Source organism: Tinamus guttatus, unplaced genomic scaffold (assembly GCF_059628265.1).
Source record: "Tinamus guttatus ecotype Peru unplaced genomic scaffold, ASM5962826v1 Tinamus_guttatus_pri_ptg001204l, whole genome shotgun sequence".
NCBI lineage: Eukaryota > Metazoa > Chordata > Aves > Tinamiformes > Tinamidae > Tinamus > Tinamus guttatus.
The window spans coordinates 1-21,593 of NW_028289738.1; the positions used below are offsets into that span (position 1 = coordinate 1).

Here is a 21,593-nt window from a genome sequence, read left to right on the forward strand (position 1 = left end):
CATGTCCCCCCGTCCCACGGCGCCGTGTCCCTGTGTCCCCATGTCCCCGTTTCCTTGTCCCATGTCCCCGTGTCCCCATGTCCCCGTCCCATGGCGCCGCGTCCCCATGTCCCCCCTCCCGTGTCCCCATGTCCCCGTGTCCCCTCCCATGGCGCTGTGTCCCTATGTCCCCGTCTCCCCCCGTCCCACGGCGCCATGTTCCTGTGTCCCCGTGTCCCCATGTCCCCGTGTCCCCATGTCCCACGGCGCCGTGTCCCCATGTCCCTGTGTCCCTATGTCCCTGTGTCCTCATGTCCCCCCTCCCGTGTCCCCATGTCCCCGTTTCCCCGTCCCATGTCCCCGTGTCCCCATGTCCCTGTCCCACGGCGCCGTGTCCCTGTGTCCCCTCCCGTGGCGCCGTGTCCCCATGTCCCAGTCCCCGTGTCCCCTCCCATGGCGCTGTGTCCCTATGTCCCCATCTCCCCCCGTCCCACGGCGCCATGTTCCTGTGTCCCCGTGTCCCCATGTCCCCGTGTCCCCCCGCAGACAGCAAGGCCATCGTGGACGGCAACCTGAAGCTGATCCTGGGGCTCATCTGGACGCTCATCCTGCACTACTCCATCTCCATGCCCATGTGGGACGAGGAGGACGAGGAGGAGGCCAAGCGGCAGACGCCCAAGCAGCGGCTGCTGGGCTGGATCCAGAACCGCCTGCCCCAGCTGCCCATCACCAACTTCAGCAAGGACTGGCAGAGCGGCCGCGCGCTGGGCGCGCTGGTGGACAGCTGTGCGCCCGGTGAGGGACACGGGGACACCGTGGGGACATGGGGACACCATGGGGACACGGGGACAGCCATGGGGACACGGGGACATGGGACTGGCAGAGCGGGCGCGCGCTGGGCGCGCTGGTGGACAGCTGTGCGCCCGGTGAGGGACACGGGGACACCATGGGGACACGGGGACACCATGGGGACATGGGGACGTGGGGACATGGGGACACCATGGGGACATGGGACTGGCAGAGCGGCCGCGCGCTGGGCGCGCTGGTGGACAGCTGTGCGCCCGGTGAGGGACACGGGGACGTGGGGACACCATGGGGACACCATGGGGACGTGGGGACACCATGGGGACACCATGGGGACACCATGGGGACATGGGACTGGCAGAGCGGGCGCGCGCTGGGCGCGCTGGTGGACAGCTGTGCGCCCGGTGAGGGACACGGGGACATGGGGACACCATGGGGACACCATGGGGACGTGGGGACACGGGGACAGCCATGGGGACACCACGGGGACATGGGACTGGCAGAGCGGGCGCGCGCTGGGCGCGCTGGTGGACAGCTGTGCGCCCGGTGAGGGACACGGGGACACCGTGGGGACACCATGGGGACACGGGGACACCATGGGGACACGGGGACACGGGGACAGCCATGGGGACACCATGGGGACACGGGGACATGGGACTGGCAGAGCGGCCGCGCGCTGGGCGCGCTGGTGGACAGCTGTGCGCCCGGTGAGGGACACCATGGGGACACCATGGGGACACGGGGACACGGGGACACCATGGGGACATAGGGACATGGGGACACCATGGGGACGTGGGACTGGCAGAGCGGCCGCGCGCTGGGCGCGCTGGTGGACAGCTGTGCGCCCGGTGAGGGACACGGGGACACGGGGACATGGGGACACCATGGGGACACCATGGGGACATGGGGACATGGGACTGGCAGAGCGGCCGCGCGCTGGGCGCGCTGGTGGACAGCTGTGCGCCCGGTGAGGACACCGTGGGGACACCGTGGGGGACACCATGGGGACATGGGGACACCATGGGGACGTGGGACAGGGACATGGGGACGGGGACACGGGGACATGGGACTGGCAGAGCGGGCGCGCGCTGGGCGCGCTGGTGGACAGCTGTGCGCCCGGTGAGGGACACGGGGACACCATGGGGACAACATGGGGACATGGGGACAGCCATGGGGACGTGGGGACACGGGGACATGGGGGCACCATGGGGACACCATGGGGACATGGGGACACCATGGGGACATGGGGACATGGGGACACGGGGACAGGGACACGAGGACATGGGATTGGCAGAGCGGCCGCGCGCTGGGCGCGCTGGTGGACAGCTGCGCCCCCCGTGAACACCCACGTGGGGACGGGGATGGGGAGGGGGACATGGGGACACGGGGGTGGCCTTGGGACATGGAATTGGCCCTGGGACGTGGAGATAGCCATGAGGGTGGCCCGGGGACATGGAGATGGCTCTGGGGACATGGAGGTGGCCCTGGGGGTGCCTGGGGTGGCCCTGGGGCACAGAGGTGGCCCTGGGATGTGGAGGTGGCCCTGAGAGTGGCCCTGGAGCTGTGGAAATGGCCCTGGGGACGCGGAGTGGCTCTGGGACACGAAGATAGCCCTGAGGGTGGCCCTGAGACACGGGGGTGGCCCTGGGATATGGAGGTGGCCCTGGGGACGCGGAAGTGGCTCTGGGACATGGAGATGACCCTGAGGGTGCCTGGGGTGGCCCTGAGGCTCTGGAGGTGGCTCTAGGGGTGCTGGGGCGTGCAGCGAGTGGCCTTGGGGACATGGCAATAGCCATAGGGGTGCCTGGGGACACAGGGGGTGGCCCTGGGGATGTGACAGTGGCCCTGGGGGCGCCTGGGGACAGAGCAGGTGGCCCTGGAACATGGAGATGGCCCTAGGGCTCTGGAGGTGGCTCTAGGGGTGCTGGGCTACGCAGGGGTTAGCCCTGGGGACATGGAGATGGCCCTGGAGGTGCTTGGGGTGGCCCTGAGCGTGTGGAGGTGGTTCTAGGGGTGCTTGGGGACACAAGGGGTGGCCCTGGGGACATGGCAGTGGCCCTGGGGGTTCCTGGGGACACGGGGTGGCCCTGGGACATGGGACTCAGTCCTGGGGGTACCTGGGGACACGGGGGTGGCTCCGGGTGGCCTGGGGCGTCCCCGGGTGGCCCCGGGCTCACGGTGGCCGCGGTCCCCGCAGGGCTGTGCCCCGACTGGGACTCGTGGGACGCCAGCCGCCCCGTGGACAACGCGCGCGAGGCCATGCAACAGGCGGACGAGTGGCTGGGCATCCCGCAGGTGAGCGGCCGCGGGGGGCCCCGGCGTCCGGGTGTTGTCACCGGCGCCGCCCTCACCCCCCGTGTCCCCCCAGGTCATCACCCCCGAGGAGATCGTGGACCCCAACGTGGACGAGCACTCGGTCATGACCTACCTGTCGCAGTTCCCCAAGGCCAAGCTCAAGCCGGGCGCCCCCCTGCGCCCCAAGCTCAACCCCAAGAAGGCCCGAGCGTACGGCCCTGGTGAGGGACCCCGCGCCCTATAGAGACCCCTGGGCCCTATAGGAGTGCACCAGGCCCTGTAGGAGTGCCCCAGGCCCCGGTGAGGGACCCCGCGCCCCATAGAGACCCCTGGGCCCTATAGGAGTGCCCCAGGCCCTGGTGAGGGACGCCGGGCCCTATAGAGACCCCTGGGCCCTATAGGAGTGCTCCTGGCCCTATAGAGACCACCAAGCCCTATAGGAGTGCCCCTGGCCCTATAGGAGCGCCCGAGGCCCTATAGAGACCCCCAGGCCCTATAGGAGTGCCCCAGGCCCTATAGAGACCCCCAGGCCCTGGTGAGGGACACCGGGCCCTATAGAGACTCCTGGACCCTATAGGAGTGCCCCGGGCCCTATAGAGATCCCCTGGGCCCTGGTGAGGGACGCCGGGCCCTATAGGAGTGCCCCGGGCCCTATAGAGACCACCAGGCCCTATAGAAGTGCCCAAGGCCCTATAGAGACCCCCTGGCCCTGGTGAGGGACGCCGGGCCCTATAGAGACCACTAGACCCTATGGGAGCTTCTCTGGTATATATGGGAGCCTCTGGCCCTGGTGAGGGACCCCCAGGCCCTATAGAGACCCCTGGGCCCTATAGGAGTGCCCCGGGCCCTATAGAGACCCTGTGGCCCTAGTGAGGGACGCCGGGCCCTATAGAGACCCCCTGGCCCTGGTGAGGGACGCCGGGTCCTATAGAGACCCCCTGGCCCTGGTGAGGGACCCCGGGCCCTATAGAGACCCCCGGGCCCCATAGGAGTGCCCCAGGCCCTATGGGAGCCCTCTTGATCCCCATAGCAGTGCTCCAGGCCCTATGGGAGTTACTGCAGTCCATATGGGAGCCCCTGGCCCTGGTGAAGGACCCCAGGCCCTATAGAGACCCCCTGGCCCTATGGGAGCCCCCTGGATCCCCATAGCAGTGCCCCAGGCCCTATGGGAGCTTTTCCGGTCCGTATGGGAGCCCCTGGCCCTGATGAGGCGCCCCCAGGCCCTATAGGATTCCCCTTGCTCCGTACAGGAGCACCCTGGTCCCTATAGGAGCACCCTGGTCCCTATAGGAGCCCATCTGTAGTTCCTGGAACGTGTGCTGGTTCTTATAGAGCTGTGCTTTGCTCCTGGAGGCCGTGGGGCATCCCTACAATCTCTATGGGTCCCTGTTTCTCAGAGCTCCCCATAGGTGTGGGGCAGCCCCTGCTCCCTATAGAGTTTGGGGGTAGCCAGGGTGGTTCTTCCCTCCCCGCAGAGCCCAGAGGAATCCCCGGCTGTGGGATTCTCCTCCCTTATAGACATCCCCATGGCCATAGGGCCCTATAGGGCTGCGGGGCCCTCGGCAGCCTGCAGGGGGGGGCTATAGGGTCGCTGTGTCCCCATAGGCATCGAGCCCACGGGGAACATGGTGAAACAACGGGCGGAATTCACCGTGGAGACCATCAGCGCCGGGCAGGGTGACGTCCTGGTGTACGTGGAGGACCCGGCCGGGCACCGCGAGGAGGTGGGGACGCCCTGGGGGTCTTTGGGGGGTGTTGGGGACATTTAGGGGGTGTCAGGGGGTCTCACAGCTCTTCCCCCCCCATCGCCAGGCTAAAGTGGTGCCCAACAACGACAAGAACCGGACGTTCTCCGTGTCCTACGTGCCCAAGGTGACGGGCACGCACAAGGTGGGTGCCGCGGTGACGCGACTGTCCCTCACGATGGTGAGACGGGTGTCCCTCGCTGTGGTGACACGGGTGTTGCCCTGCGGTGATGTGACTGTCCCTCACCACGGTGAGATGGGTGTTCCTCCTGTGGTGACACGACTGTGCCTCGCCGCGGTGACACAGCTGTCCCTCACCACGGTGAGAGGGGTGTTCCTCCTGTGGTGATGCGGCTGTCCCTCACCACGGTGATGTGGGTGTCCCTCGCCATGGTGACACAGCTGTCCCTTGCCGCAGTGAGGCGGCTGTCCTTCCCCCGGTGACGCGGCTGTCCCTCACCACGGTGAGACGGGTGTTCCTCCTGTGGTGACGCGACTGTGCCTTACTGTGGTGACACAGCTGTCCCTCACCATGGTGACGCGGCTGTCCCTCCCTGCGGTGACATGGCCGTCCCTCACCATGATGACACAGCTGTCCCTCACCCCGGTGACGCGGCTGTCCCTCACCATGGTGACACGGCCATCCCTCACTGTGGTGACGCGGCTGTCCCTCACCATGGTGACATGGCCGTCCTTTGCCATGGTGATGCAGCTGTCCCTCACCGCAGTGACATGTTGTCCCTCGCCGTGGTGACGCGGCTGTCCCTCACCACGGTGATGCAGCTGTCCCTCACCACGGTGATGCAGCTGTCCCTTGCCGCAGTGAGGTGGCTGTCGCTCACCACGGTGACACGGCGGTCCCTCCCCACGGTGACGCGGCCGTCCCCCCGTCCCCCCCAGGTGACGGTGCTCTTCGCGGGGCAGCACATCGCCAAGAGCCCCTTCGAGGTGCAGGTCGGGCGGGCGGCCGGCGACGCCGCGCGCGTCTCGGCCCAGGGCCCCGGCCTGGAGCCCCTGGGCAACGTGGCCAACAAGAGCACCCACTTCGACATCCTCACGGCCGGTGCGGCCCGGGGGGCGCCGAGGGGCTGGGGGGTCCCAACGGGTTAGGGGGGTCTCGAAGGGTTTGGGGGGTCCTGAAGGGTTTGGGGGGCTCCTGAGGGGCTGGGGGGTGGATGAGGGGTTTTGGGGGGGGGGTCCAGAGGGGTTTTGGGGGGTCCTGAAGGGTTTGGGGGGTCCTGAGGGGCTAAGGGGGGGGGGTGAGGGTATTTTGAGGGGGGTCCTGAGGGGTCTAGGAGGGTCCTGAAGGGTTTGGGGGGTCCTGGGGGGCGGTTGAGGGTATTTTTGGGAGGATCTTGAGGGGTTTGGGGGGGTCCTGAAGGGTTTGGGGGGTCCTGAGGGGTCTAGGAGGGTCCTGAAGGGTTTGGGGGGGTCCTGGGGGACTGGGGGGTGGGTGAGGGGTTTTGGGGGGGGTCCTGAGGCATTTTGGGGGGTCCCAGGGAGATTTGGGTGTCGTGGAGGCCTGGGAGGGACCTGGGGTGGGTTGGAGCATTCGGAGTTTGGGGTTTTTGGGGGGTGTCCTGTGATTTTTTGGGGGTGTTGCCCCCCCAGACGCACACACGTGACCCCGTGTCCCCCCCCGCACAGGCGCTGGCCCCGGAGAGGTCGAGGTGACGATCACGGACCCCAGCGGGCGCCGGGGGGCCGTGGAGCCCACGCTGGAGGCCCGCGGCGACGGTAGCTACCGCTGCACCTACCGCCCCACGGCCGAGGGGCCGCACACCGTGAGCGTGGCCTTCGGCGGCGCCCCCATCCCCAAGAGCCCCTTCACCGTCAACGTGGGGCAGGGTGAGACCGGGGCGCTCTGTCCTCCTGTCACCCTGACTCGGGGGTCTCTGTCCTCCTGTCACCCTGACTTGGGGGTCTCTCTGTCGCCCTGACTTGGGGGTCTCTGTTCTCCTGTCACCGTGACTTGGGGGGTCTCTGTGTCACCCTCACTTCAGGGTCCCTGTGTCACTCTGTCTTGGGAGTCTCTGTCCTTCTGTCACCCTAACTCAGGGGTTTCTGTCCTCTTTTCACCCTGACTCGGGGATTTCTGTGTCACCCTGACTTGGGGGTCTCCGTCCTCCTGTCACCCTGACTCGGGGGTCTCTGTGTCGCTCTGTCTTGGGAGTCTCTGTCCTCCTGGAATCCTGACTTGGGGGTATCTGTGTCACCGTGACTCGGGGGTGTCTGTTGTCCAGTCTCCCTGACGTGGGGGTCTCTGTGTCACCCTGACTCGGGGATCTCTGTCCTGCTGGAATCCTGACGTGGGGGTCTCTGTGTCACCCTGACTCAGGGGTCTCTGTGTCAATCTGTCTTGGGAGTCTCTGTCCTCCTGTCACCCTGACTCAGGGGTTTCTGTCCTCCTGTCACTGTGACTCAGGGGTCTCTGTGTCACCCTGACGTGGGGGTCTCTGTGTCACCCTGACTCGGGGGTCTCTGTGTCACTCTGTCTTGGGAGTCTCCGTCCTCCTGGAATCCTGGCTCGGGGGTCTCTGTGTCACCGTGACTCGGGGTGTCTCTGTCCTCCTGCCCCCCAACTCAGGGGGTCTCTGTCCTTTCCAGGTCTCTGCGCTTCCGCCCCCCGCTCGGGGGGGTCTTTCTGCTTCTGCCCCCCCCCTCGGGGGGGGTCTGTGCTTCTGCCCCCCCCCTCGGGCCTGGGGGGGTCCTGTCGCTGCGAGGGGGGGTCTCGCCCTCCCCCCCGGCTCCGCTCTGTCTCTCTCCGCCTGTCCTGCTCCTTCTGCCCGGCTGTCCGGGAAGCGCCGCGGGTGACACCTTCACGGTACAGGGGGCGGGGGGTGACTGGGGTGGGGGTGTTGGGGCGCTCCCGGACGCCTGGGCCCCTCCGCACGCAGGGCGGGTGCTCCCGGGTGCCAGGGTCCCTCCCCAAGGCGGGGGGCGGTTCTTGGGGGTCCCCCCTTCCCCACCCGGACACCTGGGCCCCTCACGTCCCCCCGGGTCCATCTCTTGCCCCCAGCGTTTACCCCCACAGGGTGGGTTGGGGGTGAGGATGGCTGGGGGGGGGGGACACCTTCCCAGACACCCGGTCCCCCCCCCCCGCTGACACGTTGTCCCCCCGCCGCAGCCTGTAACCCGTCCGCCTGTCGCGCCGTGGGCCGGGGGCTGCAGCCCAAGGGGCTGCGGGTGAAGGAGGTGGCCGATTTCAAGGTGTTCACCAAGGGCGCCGGCAGCGGCGAGCTCAAGGTCACCGTCAAGGGCCCCAGTGAGTCCCGGGGGGGACACGGACACGCCGGGGGGTGGGACAGACCCCCGGGGGTGGGACAGACCCCCGGGGGTCACCCTTGGGGGTGACAAGTGGTGGGGGGGGTTGTGGGTTCTTGAGGGGTGACGGGGACTTGGGGGTATCCGGGGGGCAGCGCTGTGGGTTTGGGGGTCAGGAGGTGTCTGGGGGGGTCCCTGTGTGTTTTGGGGCGGGGGGTCCCCAGCGCTTTGGGCCCCCCCTGACTTGTCCCCGCAGAGGGCGCCGAGAGCGTCAAGCAGAAAGACCTGGGCGACGGTACCTTCGCCTGCGAGTACCTCCCGACGGTACCGGGGACCTACACCGTGACGGTGACGTGGGGCGGACAGCACATCCCGCGCAGGTGAGCGCCGGGGGTTCCCGCGTCCCCGACACCCCCTCGGGGCACAGCCCTTCGGTCGGGGTGTTGCCGTGACCCCCGTGTCCCCCCAGCCCCTTCGAGGTGAAGGTGTCACCCGAGAGCGGCAGTCAGAAGGTCCGGGCCTGGGGGCCGGGCCTGGAGGGCGGCGTCGTGGGCAAGTCGGCCGACTTCGTGGTGGAGGCCGTGGGCGACGACGTGGGCACCCTCGGTGAGACGGGGGGGACAACGCGAATGGGGGTCACGGGGTGCCGGGGGGTGTCACGGGGGCAGTTCTGGGGGTGTCACGGGTGGCTTTGGGGTGTCACATGGCAGCTTTGGGGTGTCATGGGGTGTTTTTGGGGTGTCATGGGGTGGCACTGAGGTGTCACAGGGCAATTTTGAGGTGTCATGGGGCGGCTTTGGGGGTGTCATGGGCAATTTTGGGGTGTCACGGGGCAGCTTTAGGTGTCATGGGCAATTTTGGGGTGTCACGGGGGCGGCTTTGTGGGTGTCACGGGGTGTTTTTGGGGTGTCATGGGGTGGCACTGAGGTGTCACAGGGCAGCTTTGGGTGTCACAGGGGCAATTTTGAGGTGTCACGGGGCAATTTTGGGGTGTCATGGGGGCGGCTTTGGGGGTGTCACGGGGGCAGTTCTGGGGGTGTCACGAGGTGTTTTTGGAGTGTCACGGGGCAGCTTTGGGGTGTCATGGGCAATTTTGGGGTGTCATGGGGTGGCTTTGGGGTGTCCCAGGGGAGCTTTGGGTGTCACAGGGGCAATTTTGAGGTGTCATGGGGCAGCTTTGGGGTGTCACAGAAGCAGCTTTGGGGTATCATGGGCAATTTTGGGGTGTCCCGGGGTGGCTTTCGGGTGTCACCTGGCAGTCGGGGGCATCCCGAGGTGTTTGGGGACATCCCAGGGGGTCTTGGGGCCCCGTTTGCCCCATCGGCCTCAGCAACCCCCCAAGGGAGCCGCACGGCGCCCGGGGCAGCGTCCGTGTCACCAGGGGCATTTTCAGGTGTCCCCAAACCCAAAACCACTGCCATTTTTTTCACTTTTTTCTCTTTTTCCCCCCAAAAGGCTTCTCGGTGGAGGGCCCGTCGCAGGCCAAGATCGAGTGCGACGACCGCGGCGACGGCTCGTGCGACGTGCGCTACTGGCCGCAGGAGCCGGGCGCCTACGCGGTGCACGTGCTGTGCGACAACGAGGACATCGCGCGCAGCCCCTTCATGGCCGACATCCGCCCCGCGGCCCGCGACTCCTTCCCGGAGAAGGTGCCGCTTTTCCCGGCCCCCCTTTTCCCGGCCCGTCCCGTCCCGGACGCCGGGGCCCTCCCGCCGCCCCCGTCCCGTCCCGGACGCCGGGGCCCTCCCGCCGCCCCCGGCCCGGCCCGGACGCCGGGGCCCTCACGCCGCCCCGTCCGCAGGTCAAGGCGCAGGGCCCCGGCCTGGAGAAGAGCGGTGTCGCCGTCAACCGGCCGGCCGAGTTCACCGTGGACGCGCGGAGCGGCGGCAAGGGGCCGCTCAAGGTGCAGGTGCAGGTGAGTGGGGGCTTTGGGGGGTCGCAGGGCGGTTTTGAGGTGTCGCGGGGCGGTTTTGGGGGTGTCGCGAGGTGTTTTTGAGGTTTCACAGGCGGTTTTGGGGGTGTCATGGGGTGGTTTTGGGGTGTCCCGGTGCGTTTTTGAGGTGTCCCGGGGCATTTTTGGGGGTGTCATGGGGTGTTTTGGGAGTGTCACAGGGTGTTTTTGAGGTCTTGCAGGGCGGTTCTGGGGGTGTCACGGGGTGTTTTTGGGGGGTGTCACAGGGCGTTTTTGTGGGGTGTCACGGGGCAGTTTTTGAGGTTTCGCAGGGCAGTTTTGGGGGTGTCACAGGGTGTTTTTGGGGGTGTCACAGGGCATTTTTGAGGTTTTGTGGGTTGTTTTTGGGGGGTGTCACAGGGCAGTTTTCGGGGGTGTCATGGAGCATTTTTGAGGTTTCACAGGGCGGTTTTGGGGTGCCGCGGGGAGGTTTGGGGTGTCACTGAGCAGCCTGTGGCACCCCGGGGTGTTTGGGGGCACCTCGGGGTGTTTGGGGCACCCCGGGGGTCTCGGGGCCCCGTTTGGTGATGCCGGGGTTTGGAGGGGGGTCACGCTGGCTGTTGGGGTGTAACCCCCCTTGTCCCCCCCCAGGACGCGGAGGGCCACCCCGTGGACGTGGCGGTCAAGGACAACGGCAACGGCACCTACAGCTGCTCCTACGTCCCCAAGAAGCCCCTCAAACACACGGCCCTGCTGTCCTGGGGGGGCGTCAACATCCCCCAGAGCCCCTACAGGGTGAGGGGGACAAACACCCGACCCGGCTCCCCTCCGTGCGGGTGTTCGGAGGCCCCGGACGCCTGGGCCCCCCGGGGGGGCGGGGTCAAGCCTGTGCCCCCCCCGCGTTGCAGGTGAACGTGGGGGCCGGCAGCCACCCCCACAAGGTGAAGGTGTCGGGGCCCGGCGTGGCCAAGACGGGGCTCAAGGCCCACGAGCCCACGTACTTCACCGTGGACTGCAGCGAGGCCGGCCAGGGTGAGCGCGCCGTGGGGCGGGGGCGTCTGTGGGGCGGGCAGGGGCGTCTATGGGGCAAGGAGGGGCGTCTATGGGGCAAGGAGGGGCGTCTGTGGGGCAGGCAGCGGCACCTATGGGGCACTTACGGGGCGCCTATGGGGCGGGCAAGGGTGCCTATGGGGCGGGCAGGGACGCCTGTGGAGCAAGGAGGGGCGCCTATGGGGCGGGCAGGGGCACTTATGGGGCAGGCAGGGGCACCTGTGGGGCAGAGAGGGGCACCCAGAGGTTTTGAGGGGCTCCAGGCAGGTTTGGGAGCTTCCCGGGGTGCTGGGAGGGGGGCAGAAACAGGCAGATTGGGGGGTGTCAGGGTGTTGGGGGGTGTCAGGGTGTTGGGGGGTGTCAGGGTGTTGGGGAGGGTGTTGGGGGGGTGTCAGGGTGTTGGGGGGTGTTCTCTTGGGCAGGGGGTGTTGCTGACACCGTTTCCCCCCCAGGCAACGTGAGCATCGGCATCAAGTGCGCCCCGGGGGTGGTGGGTCCCGCCGAGGCCGACATCGACTTCGACATCATCCGCAACGACAACGACACCTTCACCGTGCGCTACACCCCGGGCGGCCCCGGCGCCTACACCATCATGGTGCTGTTCGCCGACCAGGTGTGCCCGGGGCGGGGGTATCTGGGGACGGGGGTATCTGGGGACGGGGGTATCCCCAGGACGGGGGTATCCCCAGGACAGGGGTATCCTGGGACGGGGGTATCCTGGGACGGGGGTATCCCGGGATGCGGGGGTTGCGTTTTGGGGGTCCAGGGCTGATTTCGGGTGTCCCCTCCCAGGCCACCCCCACCAGCCCCATCCGGATCAAGGTAGATCCGGCGCACGACGCCAGCAAGGTGAAGGCCGAGGGTCCCGGCGTCAGCCGCTCCGGTGAGTGGTTTTGGGGGGCGCCCCCCGTCCCCGGCCGGGGTTTCGGGGTCCCCCCGGTGACGCCGCCGGTGCCGCCGCAGGGGTGGAGCTGGGGAAGCCGACGCACTTCACGGTGAACGCCAAGGCCGGGGGCCGGGCGCCGCTGGACGTGCAGGTGACGGGGCCCGGCAAGGGCGACGCGGTGCGCGACCTGGAGCTCATCGACAACCACGACGGCACGCACACCGTCAAGTACACCCCGCTGCAGCAGGTGAGCGCGACACCGCGCCGCGACACCGCGCCGCGACACCCCAACAGGGGGACCCCCGCACTCACCATCGCCCCCCCGGCCCGCAGGGGAACCTGGGGGTCGCGGTGACGTACGGGGGCGACCACATCCCCAAAAGCCCCTTCACCGTCGGCGTCGCCCCCGGCGTCGACCTCAGCAAGATCAAGATCTCCGGCCTGGACGACAGTACGGCCCGGGGGGGGGCAAAGGGGGGGTCCCGTTGGGATGGGGGGGCTGTTAGGGTGGGTCCTGGGGGGGCAGTTTGGGCCCCTCCTTTGACATGGGAGTTTGGGGACATTGTGGGGGGGGATTGGAATGAGGGGGGTGTGGGGGGGGTTGGTTTGGGGGGGTGTCACATTGGGGGGGTCATTAGGATGAGGGGGGTGTGGGGGGGGTTGGGTTGGGGGGTGTCACATTGTGGGGGGGGGCTGTGGGAAGGGGAGGGAATGGGAGCAGCTGGGGGTCCCTTTGGGTAGGAGCTTGGGGGGCAGATGGGGGAAATGGGGGCACTTGGGGGGGTCTCCCCCCAATAGCGGCTCCCCCCATCCCGGGGGTCCCCTTTGGGGGCAGTTTGGGGGAAATGGGGGCACCTGGCGGGGGGGGGGTCTCCCATGGGTCTCCCCCGTCCCGGTGTCCCCTTTGGGGGCAGTTTGGGGGGGGTCTCCCTTGGGTCTCCCTTGGGTCCCCCCGTCCTGATGCCCCTTCGGGGGCAGTTGGGGGGTCTCCCATGGGTCTCCCTTGGGTCCCCCCCGTCCCGGTGTCCCCTCGGGGGGCAGTTTGGGGAAGTTGGGGGGTCTCCCATGGGTCTCCCATGGGTCTCCCTTGGGTCCCCCCATCCCGTTGTCCCCTCGGGGGGCAGTTCGGGAGGGGTCTCCCCCCATAGCAGCTCCCCCGTCCCGGTGTCCCCTCGGGGGGCAGTTCGGGTCTCCCGCTCACCCCCCGTCCCCCCCATGTCCCCAGAGCTGGAGGTGGGCAAGGAGCAGGAGGTGACGGTGAAGACCAAGGGCGCCGGGGGCCAGGGCAAGGTGGGCGCGCGGGTGACGGGCCCGGGGCGCCGCGCGCTGCCCGCGCACGTGGAGGCGGCGCCGGGCACCGAGCGGAGCGTCGTGCGCTTCGTGCCCCGCGACGAGGGGCCCCACGAGGTCGAGGTCACCTACGACGGCCTCCCCGTGCCCGGCAGCCCCTTCCCGGTGGAGGCCGTGCCGGCCCCGGACCCCTCCAAGGTGGGTGCCCCCCAAAACTGCCCCTTTCTACCCCCAGGAACTGCCCCTTTCTGCCCCCCAAAACTGCCCCCTTTCACCCCAGAAACTGCCCCTTTCTGCCCCCTAAACACTGCCCCTTTCTGCCCCCCAAAACTGCCCCATTCTCACCCCAAACACTGCCCCGTTCTGCCCCCAAACACTGCCCCTTTCTGCCCCCCAAAAAGGGCCCCGTTCTCACCCTGGAAACTGCCCCGTTCTCACCCCGGAAACTGCTCCGTTCTCACCTCCAAAACTGCCCCTCTCTCCCCCCAGAACTGCCCCCCTTTCACTCTCAAACTGCCCCTATCCTCACACTGGAGTCCCCAGTAAAGGGGGTTCCTCATTAGTGGGGTCCCTGCTGTTAGGGGTCCTCAGTAAGGGGGTCCCCGATGCCAAGGGGGGGCTCCCCGGTACTGGGGGGGGGTCCCCGGTGCCAAGGGGGGGTCCCCAATAAGGGGGTCCCCGGTGCTGGGGGGGGTCCCTGGTGTTGGGGGTCCCCAATAAGGGGGTCCCCGGTGCTGGGGGGGGTCCCTGGTGTTGGGGGTCCCCAATAAGGGGGTCCCCGGTGCTGGGGGGGGGTCCCCGGTGCCGGGGGGTTCCCACCACGCAGCCCGTGACCCCCCGTTCGCCCCGTCCCCCCGCCAGGTTCGGGCCTACGGGCCGGGGCTGCAGGGCGGCCTGGCCGGGGTCCCGGCGCCCTTCACCATCGACACCAAGGGCGCCGGCACCGGCGGGCTGGGCCTCACCGTGGAGGGCCCGTGCGAGGCCAAGATCGAGTGCCTGGACAACGGCGACGGCACCTGCGCCGTGTCCTACCTGCCCACGGAGCCCGGCGACTACAACATCAACATCCTGTTTGCGGGCGCCCACGTGCCGGGCTCGCCGTTCCGCGCGCCGGTGCGCGCGCCCTTCGACGCCTCCAAGGTGACGTGTTCGGGGCCGGGGCTGGAGGGCGCCACGGCGGGACAGCCGGGCCACTTCCGCGTGGACTGCAGCCGCGCCGGCACAGCCGAGCTCACCATCGGCATCGCGTCGGACGCGGGCGCGCGCGCCGAGGTGCGCGTGGAGGACAACGGCGACGGCACCTACACCATCGCCTACACGCCGCTCAGCCCCGGCGTCTACACCATCACGGTGGAGTACGGCGGGCAGCCCGTGCCCCACTTCCCCAGCAAGGTCCGCGTGGAGCCGGCGCTCGACACGGCCGGCGTCAAGGTCTACGGGCCCGGCGTGGAGGGCAAGGGTGCGTCGGCGCCGCCGGGGCGCCCGCTCACGGGGTCCTTTGTCACCCGCGTGCGGGTGTCTTCCGCTCACGGGGTCCTTTGTCACCCACGCGCAGGTGTCTCCCGCTCACGGGGTCCTTTGTCACCCACGCGCGGATGTTTTCCGCTCACGGGGTCCTTTGTCACCCGCGTGCGGGTGTCTCCCGCTCACGGGGTCCTTTGTCACCCGCGTGCGCGCGGCACCCGCTCACGGGGTCCTTTGTCACCCGCGTGCGCGCGGCACCCGCTCACGGGGTCCTTTGTCACCCGCGCGTGGGTGTCTTCCGCTCACGGGGTCCTTTGTCACCCGCGCGCAGCTGTTTTCTGCTCACGGAGTCCTTTGTCACCCGCGTGCAGGTGTTTTCCACTCACGGGGTCCTTTGTCACCCGCGCGGGTGTCTCCTGCTCATGGGGTCCTTTGTCACCCGCGCGCCCGGCTCCCACTCACGGGGTCCTTTGTCACCCGCGCGGGTGTCTCCCGCTCATGGGGTCCTTTGTCACCCGCGCGCCCGGCTCCCACTCATGGGGTCCTTTGTCACCCACGCGCGGGTGTCTCCCGCTCACGGGGTCCTTTGTCACCCGCGCGGGTGTCTCCCGCTCATGGGGTCCTTTGTCACCCGCGCGCCCGGCTCCCACTCATGGGGTCCTTTGTCACCCGCGCGCAGGTGTCTTCCGCGAGGCGGTGACGGAGTTCGACGTGGACGCGCGGGCGCTGAGCAAGAGCGGCGGCCCCCACGTGAAGACCCGCGTGTGCAACCCGTCCGGAAACGTCACCGAGAGCTTCGTGGAGGACCGCGGCGACGGCACCTACCACGTGGAGTACACCCCCTATGAGGAGGGTGAGGCGGCGCCGCTCTCCCTCGGCCTCGCCGGGGCCGCTCGCGGTGTTGTCACACCCGCCCTGTGTGTGTGTGTGTGTGTCACCCACCAGGGGTGCACGCGGTGGAGGTCACCTACGGCGGCAGCCCCGTGCCCCACAGCCCCTTCCGCGTCCCCGTCACCGAGGGCTGCGACCCGGCCCGCGTCCGCGTGCACGGCCCCGGCATCCAGAGCGGCACCACCAACCAGCCCAACAAGTTCACGGTGGAGACGCGGTGAGGACCCCCGGACACCCCCCGAACACCCTTCCGGACACCCCCCGAACACCCCCAGACACCCCCGGTCCTTCAGTCCTTCCCCCTCTATGACTGAAGACCCCCCAGACCCCCCCAGTTCCCTTCCTGGTCTCCCCTCGCTCCCCTCAGCCTCCAGTTTTCCCCTTGTGGCCTCCAAATCCCCTCAGCTTGGCCTGAAATCCTCCCCCCGGGAGCCCCAAATGTCCCTTCACAGCTTAACCCCCCTAAAGCACATCCAAATCCCCAAATCTCCCTCCTCAAATCCCTTTTTCCTCCCCAAATCCCGTTTTCTCCGTCTCAAATCCTATTTTCCTCCCCAAAGCCCCTTTTCACCCCTCAGATCCCATTTTCCTGCCCCGAATCCCCTTTTCACCCCTCAAATCCCATTTTCCTACCCAGAATCCCCTTTTCACCCCTCAAATCCCATTTTCCTCCCCAAATCCCCTTTTCACCCCTCAAATCCAATTTTCCTACCCAGAATCCCCTTTTCACCCCTCAAATCCCATTTTCCTACCCCGAATCCCCCTTTCACCCCTCAAATCCCGAATTTCCCCCCTCAAGTATCTCCCAAACCTCCCTGGGCGCCGCCTCATCCCCTTTGAGGCTGTTTTTAGGGCCAGGTGACTTTGGGGTGACCCCCCTTCCCTTCCCGCAGCGGCGCCGGCACCGGCGGCCTCGGCCTGGCCGTGGAGGGCCCCTCGGAGGCCAAGATGTCCTGCACGGACAACAAGGACGGCAGCTGCTCCGTGGAGTACGTGCCCTACGAGCCGGGCACCTACAGCCTCAACGTCACCTACGGCGGCCACCAGGTCCCCGGTGAGCGGCCGGACCCGCTTCGGGGGGCGCTTTGTGGGGGGCCGGGCGCTCACGGTCCCCGTCCCCGCGCAGGGAGCCCCTTCAAGGTGCCGGTCACGGACGTGGTGGACTCGTCCAAGGTGAAGTGCGCGGGGCCGGGGCTCACGCCGGGCGCCGTGCGCGCCAACGTGCCGCAGACCTTCACCGTGGACACCAGCAAGGCCGGCGTCGCCCCCCTCGACGTCAAGGTGCAGGGGCCCAAAGGTGGGTGCGGGGGGGGGTCCCCTCGTCTGGGGGCGTCTCAGGGTGCCGCGGGGCTCCGGGTGTCCCCATAGGGGGTTCTATAGGGTCCCATTGGGTGCTGTGAGGCCTCGGGGTGGTTTGGGGTCCTACAAGGGGGGTTTGGGGTGCTCCGTGGGGTCCTGCAGGCTCTTAGGGTGCCCTGTGGGGTTGTTGAGAGGGTCTTGGGACACCCATGGGGTGCTATAGGGTCTCAGGATACCAGGTGCATCAATATAGGGGGGTTCCGGAGTGCCCAAGGGGTCTTGCAGGCTCTTGGGGTGCCCTACGGAGTGTAGGGGATCTTGGGGTGCCCCAGGAGCTCACAGGGTCCCTATAGGTGTCATGGGGGGTTCAGGGCCACCTGTGGGACACTCTAGTGTGTCCTGGTGCCGTAGAACCTCTTGGGACAGTCCATAGGGTCTCACGGCACCCCATAGGGTGCTCTAGGAGGGCCTGGGGGCCTCCCACAGGCTGCTATAGGGTCTCAGGATGCCCCATAGGGTGCTCTAGGAGGGTGTAGGGGTCTCCCATAGGGTGCTATAGGGTCTCAGGATACCCCATAGGGTGCCCTAGGAGGGTGTAGGGGTCTCCCATAGGGTGCTATAGGGTTTCAGGATACCCCACAGGGTGCTATAGGGTCTCGGGATACCCCATAGGGTGCCCTAGGAGGGTGTAGGGGTCTCCCACAGGGTGCTATAGGGTCTGGGGATACCCCATAGGGTGCCCTAGGAGGGCCTGGGGGTCTCCCACAGGGTGCTATAGGGTCTCGGGATACCCCACAGGGTGCTATAGGGTCTCAGGATGCCCCATAAGGTGCCCTAGGAGGGCCTGGGGGTCTCCCACAGGGTGCTATAGGGTCTCAGGATACCCCATAGGATGCTATAGGGTCTCAGGATGCCCCATAGGGTGCTCTAGGAGGGCCTAGGGGTCTCCCACAGGGTGCTATAGGGTCTCAGGATGCCCCACAGGGTGCTCTAGGAGGGCCTGGGGGTCTCCCACAGGGTGCTATAGGGTCTCGGGATACCCCATAGGGTGCTATAGGGTCTCAGGATACCCCACAGGGTGCTATAGAGTCTCAGGATACCCCATAGGGTGCCCTAGGAGGGTGTAGGGGTCTCCCACAGGGTGCTATAGGGTCTCAGGATGCCCCACAGGGTGCTATAGGGTCTCAGGATACCCCATAGGGTGCTCTAGGAGGGCCTAGGGGTCTCCCACAGGGTGCTATAGGGTCTTGGGATGCCCCATAAGGTGCCCTAGGAGGGTGTAGGGGTCTCCCACAGGGTGCTATAGGGTCTCGGGATACCCCACAGGGTGCTATAGGGTCTCGGGATACCCCATAGGGTGCTCTAGGAGGGTGTAGGGGTCTCCCACAGGGTGCTATAGGGTCTCGGAATACCCCATAGGGTGCTATAGGGTCTCAGGATACCCCATAGGATGCTATAGGGTCTCAGGATGCCCCATAGGATGCTCTGGGCGCTCAGGAGACCCCATCGGACACTGCAGTAGGTTTGGGGCCCCCTCGGGGGTCTGGAGGCCCCCCGGGGGTTCCGCAGCACCCCGGGGTGCTCGTGGGGCACCCCAGGGACCCCCCGCGTCCCCCCCAGGCGTGGTGGAGCCCGTGGACGTGGCGGACAACGGGGACGGGACGCAGCGCGTGAGCTACGTGCCCTCCCGCGAGGGGCCCTACAGCATCTCGGTGCGCTACGGCGACGAGGAGGTGCCGCGCAGGTGACGCTGCCCCCGACGCCCCGCAACACCCGCCCCGGGGTGTTGTCCGCGTCCGCCTGACAGCCCTGCCCCGCAGCCCCTTCAAGGTGAAGGCGCTGCCCACGCACGACGCCAGCAAGGTGAAGGCCAGCGGGCCCGGCCTCAACACGACCGGCGTCCCCGCCAGCCTCCCCGTGGAGTTCACCATCGACGCCAAGGACGCCGGCGAGGGGCTGCTGGCCGTGCAGATCACGGTGGGGACACCGGGGGGACGGGGACGGCGGGAGGGAGCTGGGGACGGAGCCGCGACGGGAGGGCGGGGGACAGGGAGAGATGGGGACAAGGACAACATGGCAGGGGGACAAATGGGTGGGAACGGGAGAAAGGAATTGGGGACAAGGAGAGCAGGACGGGAGCCAGGACAGGGTGGCAGGGGACAGGAAGAGATGGGGACAAGGAGAGGAGGAAGGGACTGGGGACAAGGACAACATGGCAGGGGGACAGAGACAAATGGGTGGGAACAGGAGAAAGGGACTGGGGACAAGGAGAGCAGGAGGGAGCTGGGGACAGGAGGGCAGGGGACAGGAAGAGATGGGGACAAGGACAGCGTGGCAGGGGGACAGAGACAAGTGGATGGGAACAGGAGAAAGGGATTGGGGACAAGGAGAGCAGAAGGGAGCTGGGGACAGGGTGGCAGGGACAGGAGGAAGGGGATGGGGACACGGATGGGATGGTGGGGAACGGGAGGGAAGGGACTGGGGACAAGGCCAGCAGCAGGGACAGGGTCAGCAGGAAGTGGTTGGCCATAGGGGACAGGAGGAGGAGGTTGGGACAAGGGCCAGGGCCACAACGAGGCCCGGGGTGACGCTCCCGAGCCGAGTGACAGCGCGGCGGCCACCACCGTGTCCCCCCCAGGACCCCGAGGGCAAACCCAAGAAGGCGACGATCCGCGACAACCAGGACGGCACCTACACGGTGTCCTACGTGCCCGACATGACGGGCCGCTACACCATCCTCATCAAGTACGGCGGCGACGAGATCCCCTACTCGCCCTACCGCATCCGCGCCGTGCCCACCGGCGACGCCAGCAAGTGCACCGTCACCGGTGAGCGGCGCCGCAGCCGGCGCCGGCTGACGCACACCCGCCCGCGGGGTGACACCGCCAGCACCACCCACCCGCTTGCGGCCGGGCACGGGGCGCGCGGGGACGGTGCCCTCACGAGTGTCTCACTGGATTTCTTGCTTCTCTGCCCACCCCGCGCCCACCCCCTGTTGTCCCCCCCGCCCCTTGTTGCCCCCCCCCGCCCCCTCTGGCCCCCTCTCCCCCCTTCTTGCCCCCCTTTTTGCCCCACGCTCTAGTCTCCATCGGAGGTCACGGCTTAGGTAAGCGCACGGCATGGCTCGCTTGGCGGGGGGGCGCACGTCCGACCCCCCCGCCCCCAAAATCGGGACCTTCCCCCGGTGACGTTACCAGCAGGGGGGGGTGACACGGCAGGAATGGGACCCCCCCCACACACACACACACACGGTGCAGCTTTAATTAGGGGGTGCCCTAATTAAGCATCGCGGATGCCTGGAGTTCTCCTTTAAATCATTTCCCCCTTAAGATGTGATGAAATGTAATTAAGAGGCTTAATTGGGCCCCCCCCATGTTTTGGGCCGGGGGGGTTACCCTTGCTGGTAAGGTCACCGCTCGGCACCCGTTTGGGGAGGGGGCGGGGGGGGCCTGTGCATCATTAAGGCCTCCCCCGTTGTCCCCCTCCTCCCCGTGGCATGGCATGAGTTTGCCCGGTCTCGCGGGTTGTTCCTTTGCCCGGTCTCGCGGGTTGTTCCTACAGCGTTTTGGGCGGGGGGTTACCGGGTTTACGGCACTTTGGGGGTGCACGGGTCGGGGTCGGGGGGGCGGTTTGGGGGTGCAGCGCAGTCACCCCCCCGCCCTCCCCGGGGCAGGGACAGGCCTGGGCCCCACCATCCAGATCGGCGAGGAGACGGTGATCACGGTGGACGCCAAGGCGGCGGGCAAGGGCAAGGTGACGTGCACGGTGTGCACGCCCGACGGCTCCGAGGTGGACGTGGACGTGGTGGAGAACGCGGACGGCACCTTCGACATCTTCTACACCGCCCCCCAGCCCGGCAAGTACGTCATCTGCGTGCGCTTCGGCGGCGAGCACATCCCCAACAGCCCCTTCCAGGTCATGGTGAGTGGCGGGGACGGCGGCGGGGACGGCGGCGGCGGGGGGGACCGCGCGGGTGACAGCGCCGCTCAGCGCGTTGCGTCCCCGCAGGCCACCGACCGCCCGCTGCTGGGCGTCAACGGGCTGGACATGGCCGGGCTGCGGCCCTTCGACCTCGTCATCCCCTTCACCATCAAGAAGGGCGAGATCACGGGTGAGGAGGGGGCCCAAAATGCTTGAGGGGGGGTCAGGGCCCCTTAGGGAGCTCCTCGGAACCCCTCGGGTCCTCCCAGGGCTCCCCAAAATAGTCAGGGGGTCCCTGGAGCCCCTTGGGGTCTTCCCAGAGCCCCCTGGTTCCTCCCAGGGCTTCCCAAAATAGTCAGGGGGTCCCTGGAGCCCCTTGGGGTCTTCCCAGAGCCCCCCGGTTCCTCCCAGGGCTCCCCAAAATAGGGGGTCCCCGGAGCCCCTTGGGGTCTTCCCAGAGCCCCCCGGTTCCTCCCAGGGCTCCCCAAACCAGCCAATGTCTTCCCAGGGGGTCTTCACACCCCCTTAGGTCCTCCCAGGGTCCCCACAACAGCCAGGGGGTCCCTGGAGCCCCCCGAGTCCCCTGGGGGGTCCCTATGGGTGCTGGACACCCAGCCCATGGCATGGGGGGGTCACTGTCCTTCCCTGACCCCCCCGTCCAGGCGAGGTGCGGATGCCCTCGGGCAAGGTGGCCAAGCCGGACATCACGGACAACAAGGACGGCACGGTGACGGTGCGCTTCGCGCCCAGCGAGGCCGGCCTGCACGAGATGGACATCCGCTACGAGAACATGCACATCCCCGGTGCGCACAGC

The 21,593-nt window shown here is 67.8% G+C and overlaps 1 protein-coding gene across 1 annotated transcript in view; it reads left to right on the forward strand.

Moving 5' to 3' along the window:
• Nucleotides 1-525: 525 nt before the first annotated feature.
• LOC104568721 (filamin-A-like) overlaps nucleotides 526-21,593 on the forward strand; it is a gene marked incomplete at its 5' end in the record, with an annotated part of 33,918 nt that continues 12,850 nt past the window's right edge. The window contains 30 exon segments of the mRNA XM_088538815.1: nucleotides 526-774; nucleotides 2,981-3,078; nucleotides 3,152-3,299; nucleotides 4,684-4,802; nucleotides 4,891-4,968; nucleotides 5,724-5,886; nucleotides 6,471-6,671; nucleotides 7,951-8,088; nucleotides 8,344-8,467; nucleotides 8,557-8,693; nucleotides 9,543-9,736; nucleotides 9,889-10,002; nucleotides 10,630-10,773; nucleotides 10,887-11,010; nucleotides 11,481-11,641; nucleotides 11,821-11,911; nucleotides 11,992-12,161; nucleotides 12,248-12,365; nucleotides 13,140-13,402; nucleotides 14,066-14,663; nucleotides 15,348-15,521; nucleotides 15,614-15,776; nucleotides 16,453-16,613; nucleotides 16,686-16,856; nucleotides 18,479-18,602; nucleotides 18,679-18,835; nucleotides 19,497-19,686; nucleotides 19,941-19,964; nucleotides 20,532-20,969; nucleotides 21,442-21,582. Of these exon segments, the coding sequence (XP_088394941.1) occupies nucleotides 526-774; nucleotides 2,981-3,078; nucleotides 3,152-3,299; nucleotides 4,684-4,802; nucleotides 4,891-4,968; nucleotides 5,724-5,886; nucleotides 6,471-6,671; nucleotides 7,951-8,088; nucleotides 8,344-8,467; nucleotides 8,557-8,693; nucleotides 9,543-9,736; nucleotides 9,889-10,002; nucleotides 10,630-10,773; nucleotides 10,887-11,010; nucleotides 11,481-11,641; nucleotides 11,821-11,911; nucleotides 11,992-12,161; nucleotides 12,248-12,365; nucleotides 13,140-13,402; nucleotides 14,066-14,663; nucleotides 15,348-15,521; nucleotides 15,614-15,776; nucleotides 16,453-16,613; nucleotides 16,686-16,856; nucleotides 18,479-18,602; nucleotides 18,679-18,835; nucleotides 19,497-19,686; nucleotides 19,941-19,964; nucleotides 20,532-20,969; nucleotides 21,442-21,582 (5,175 nt within the window).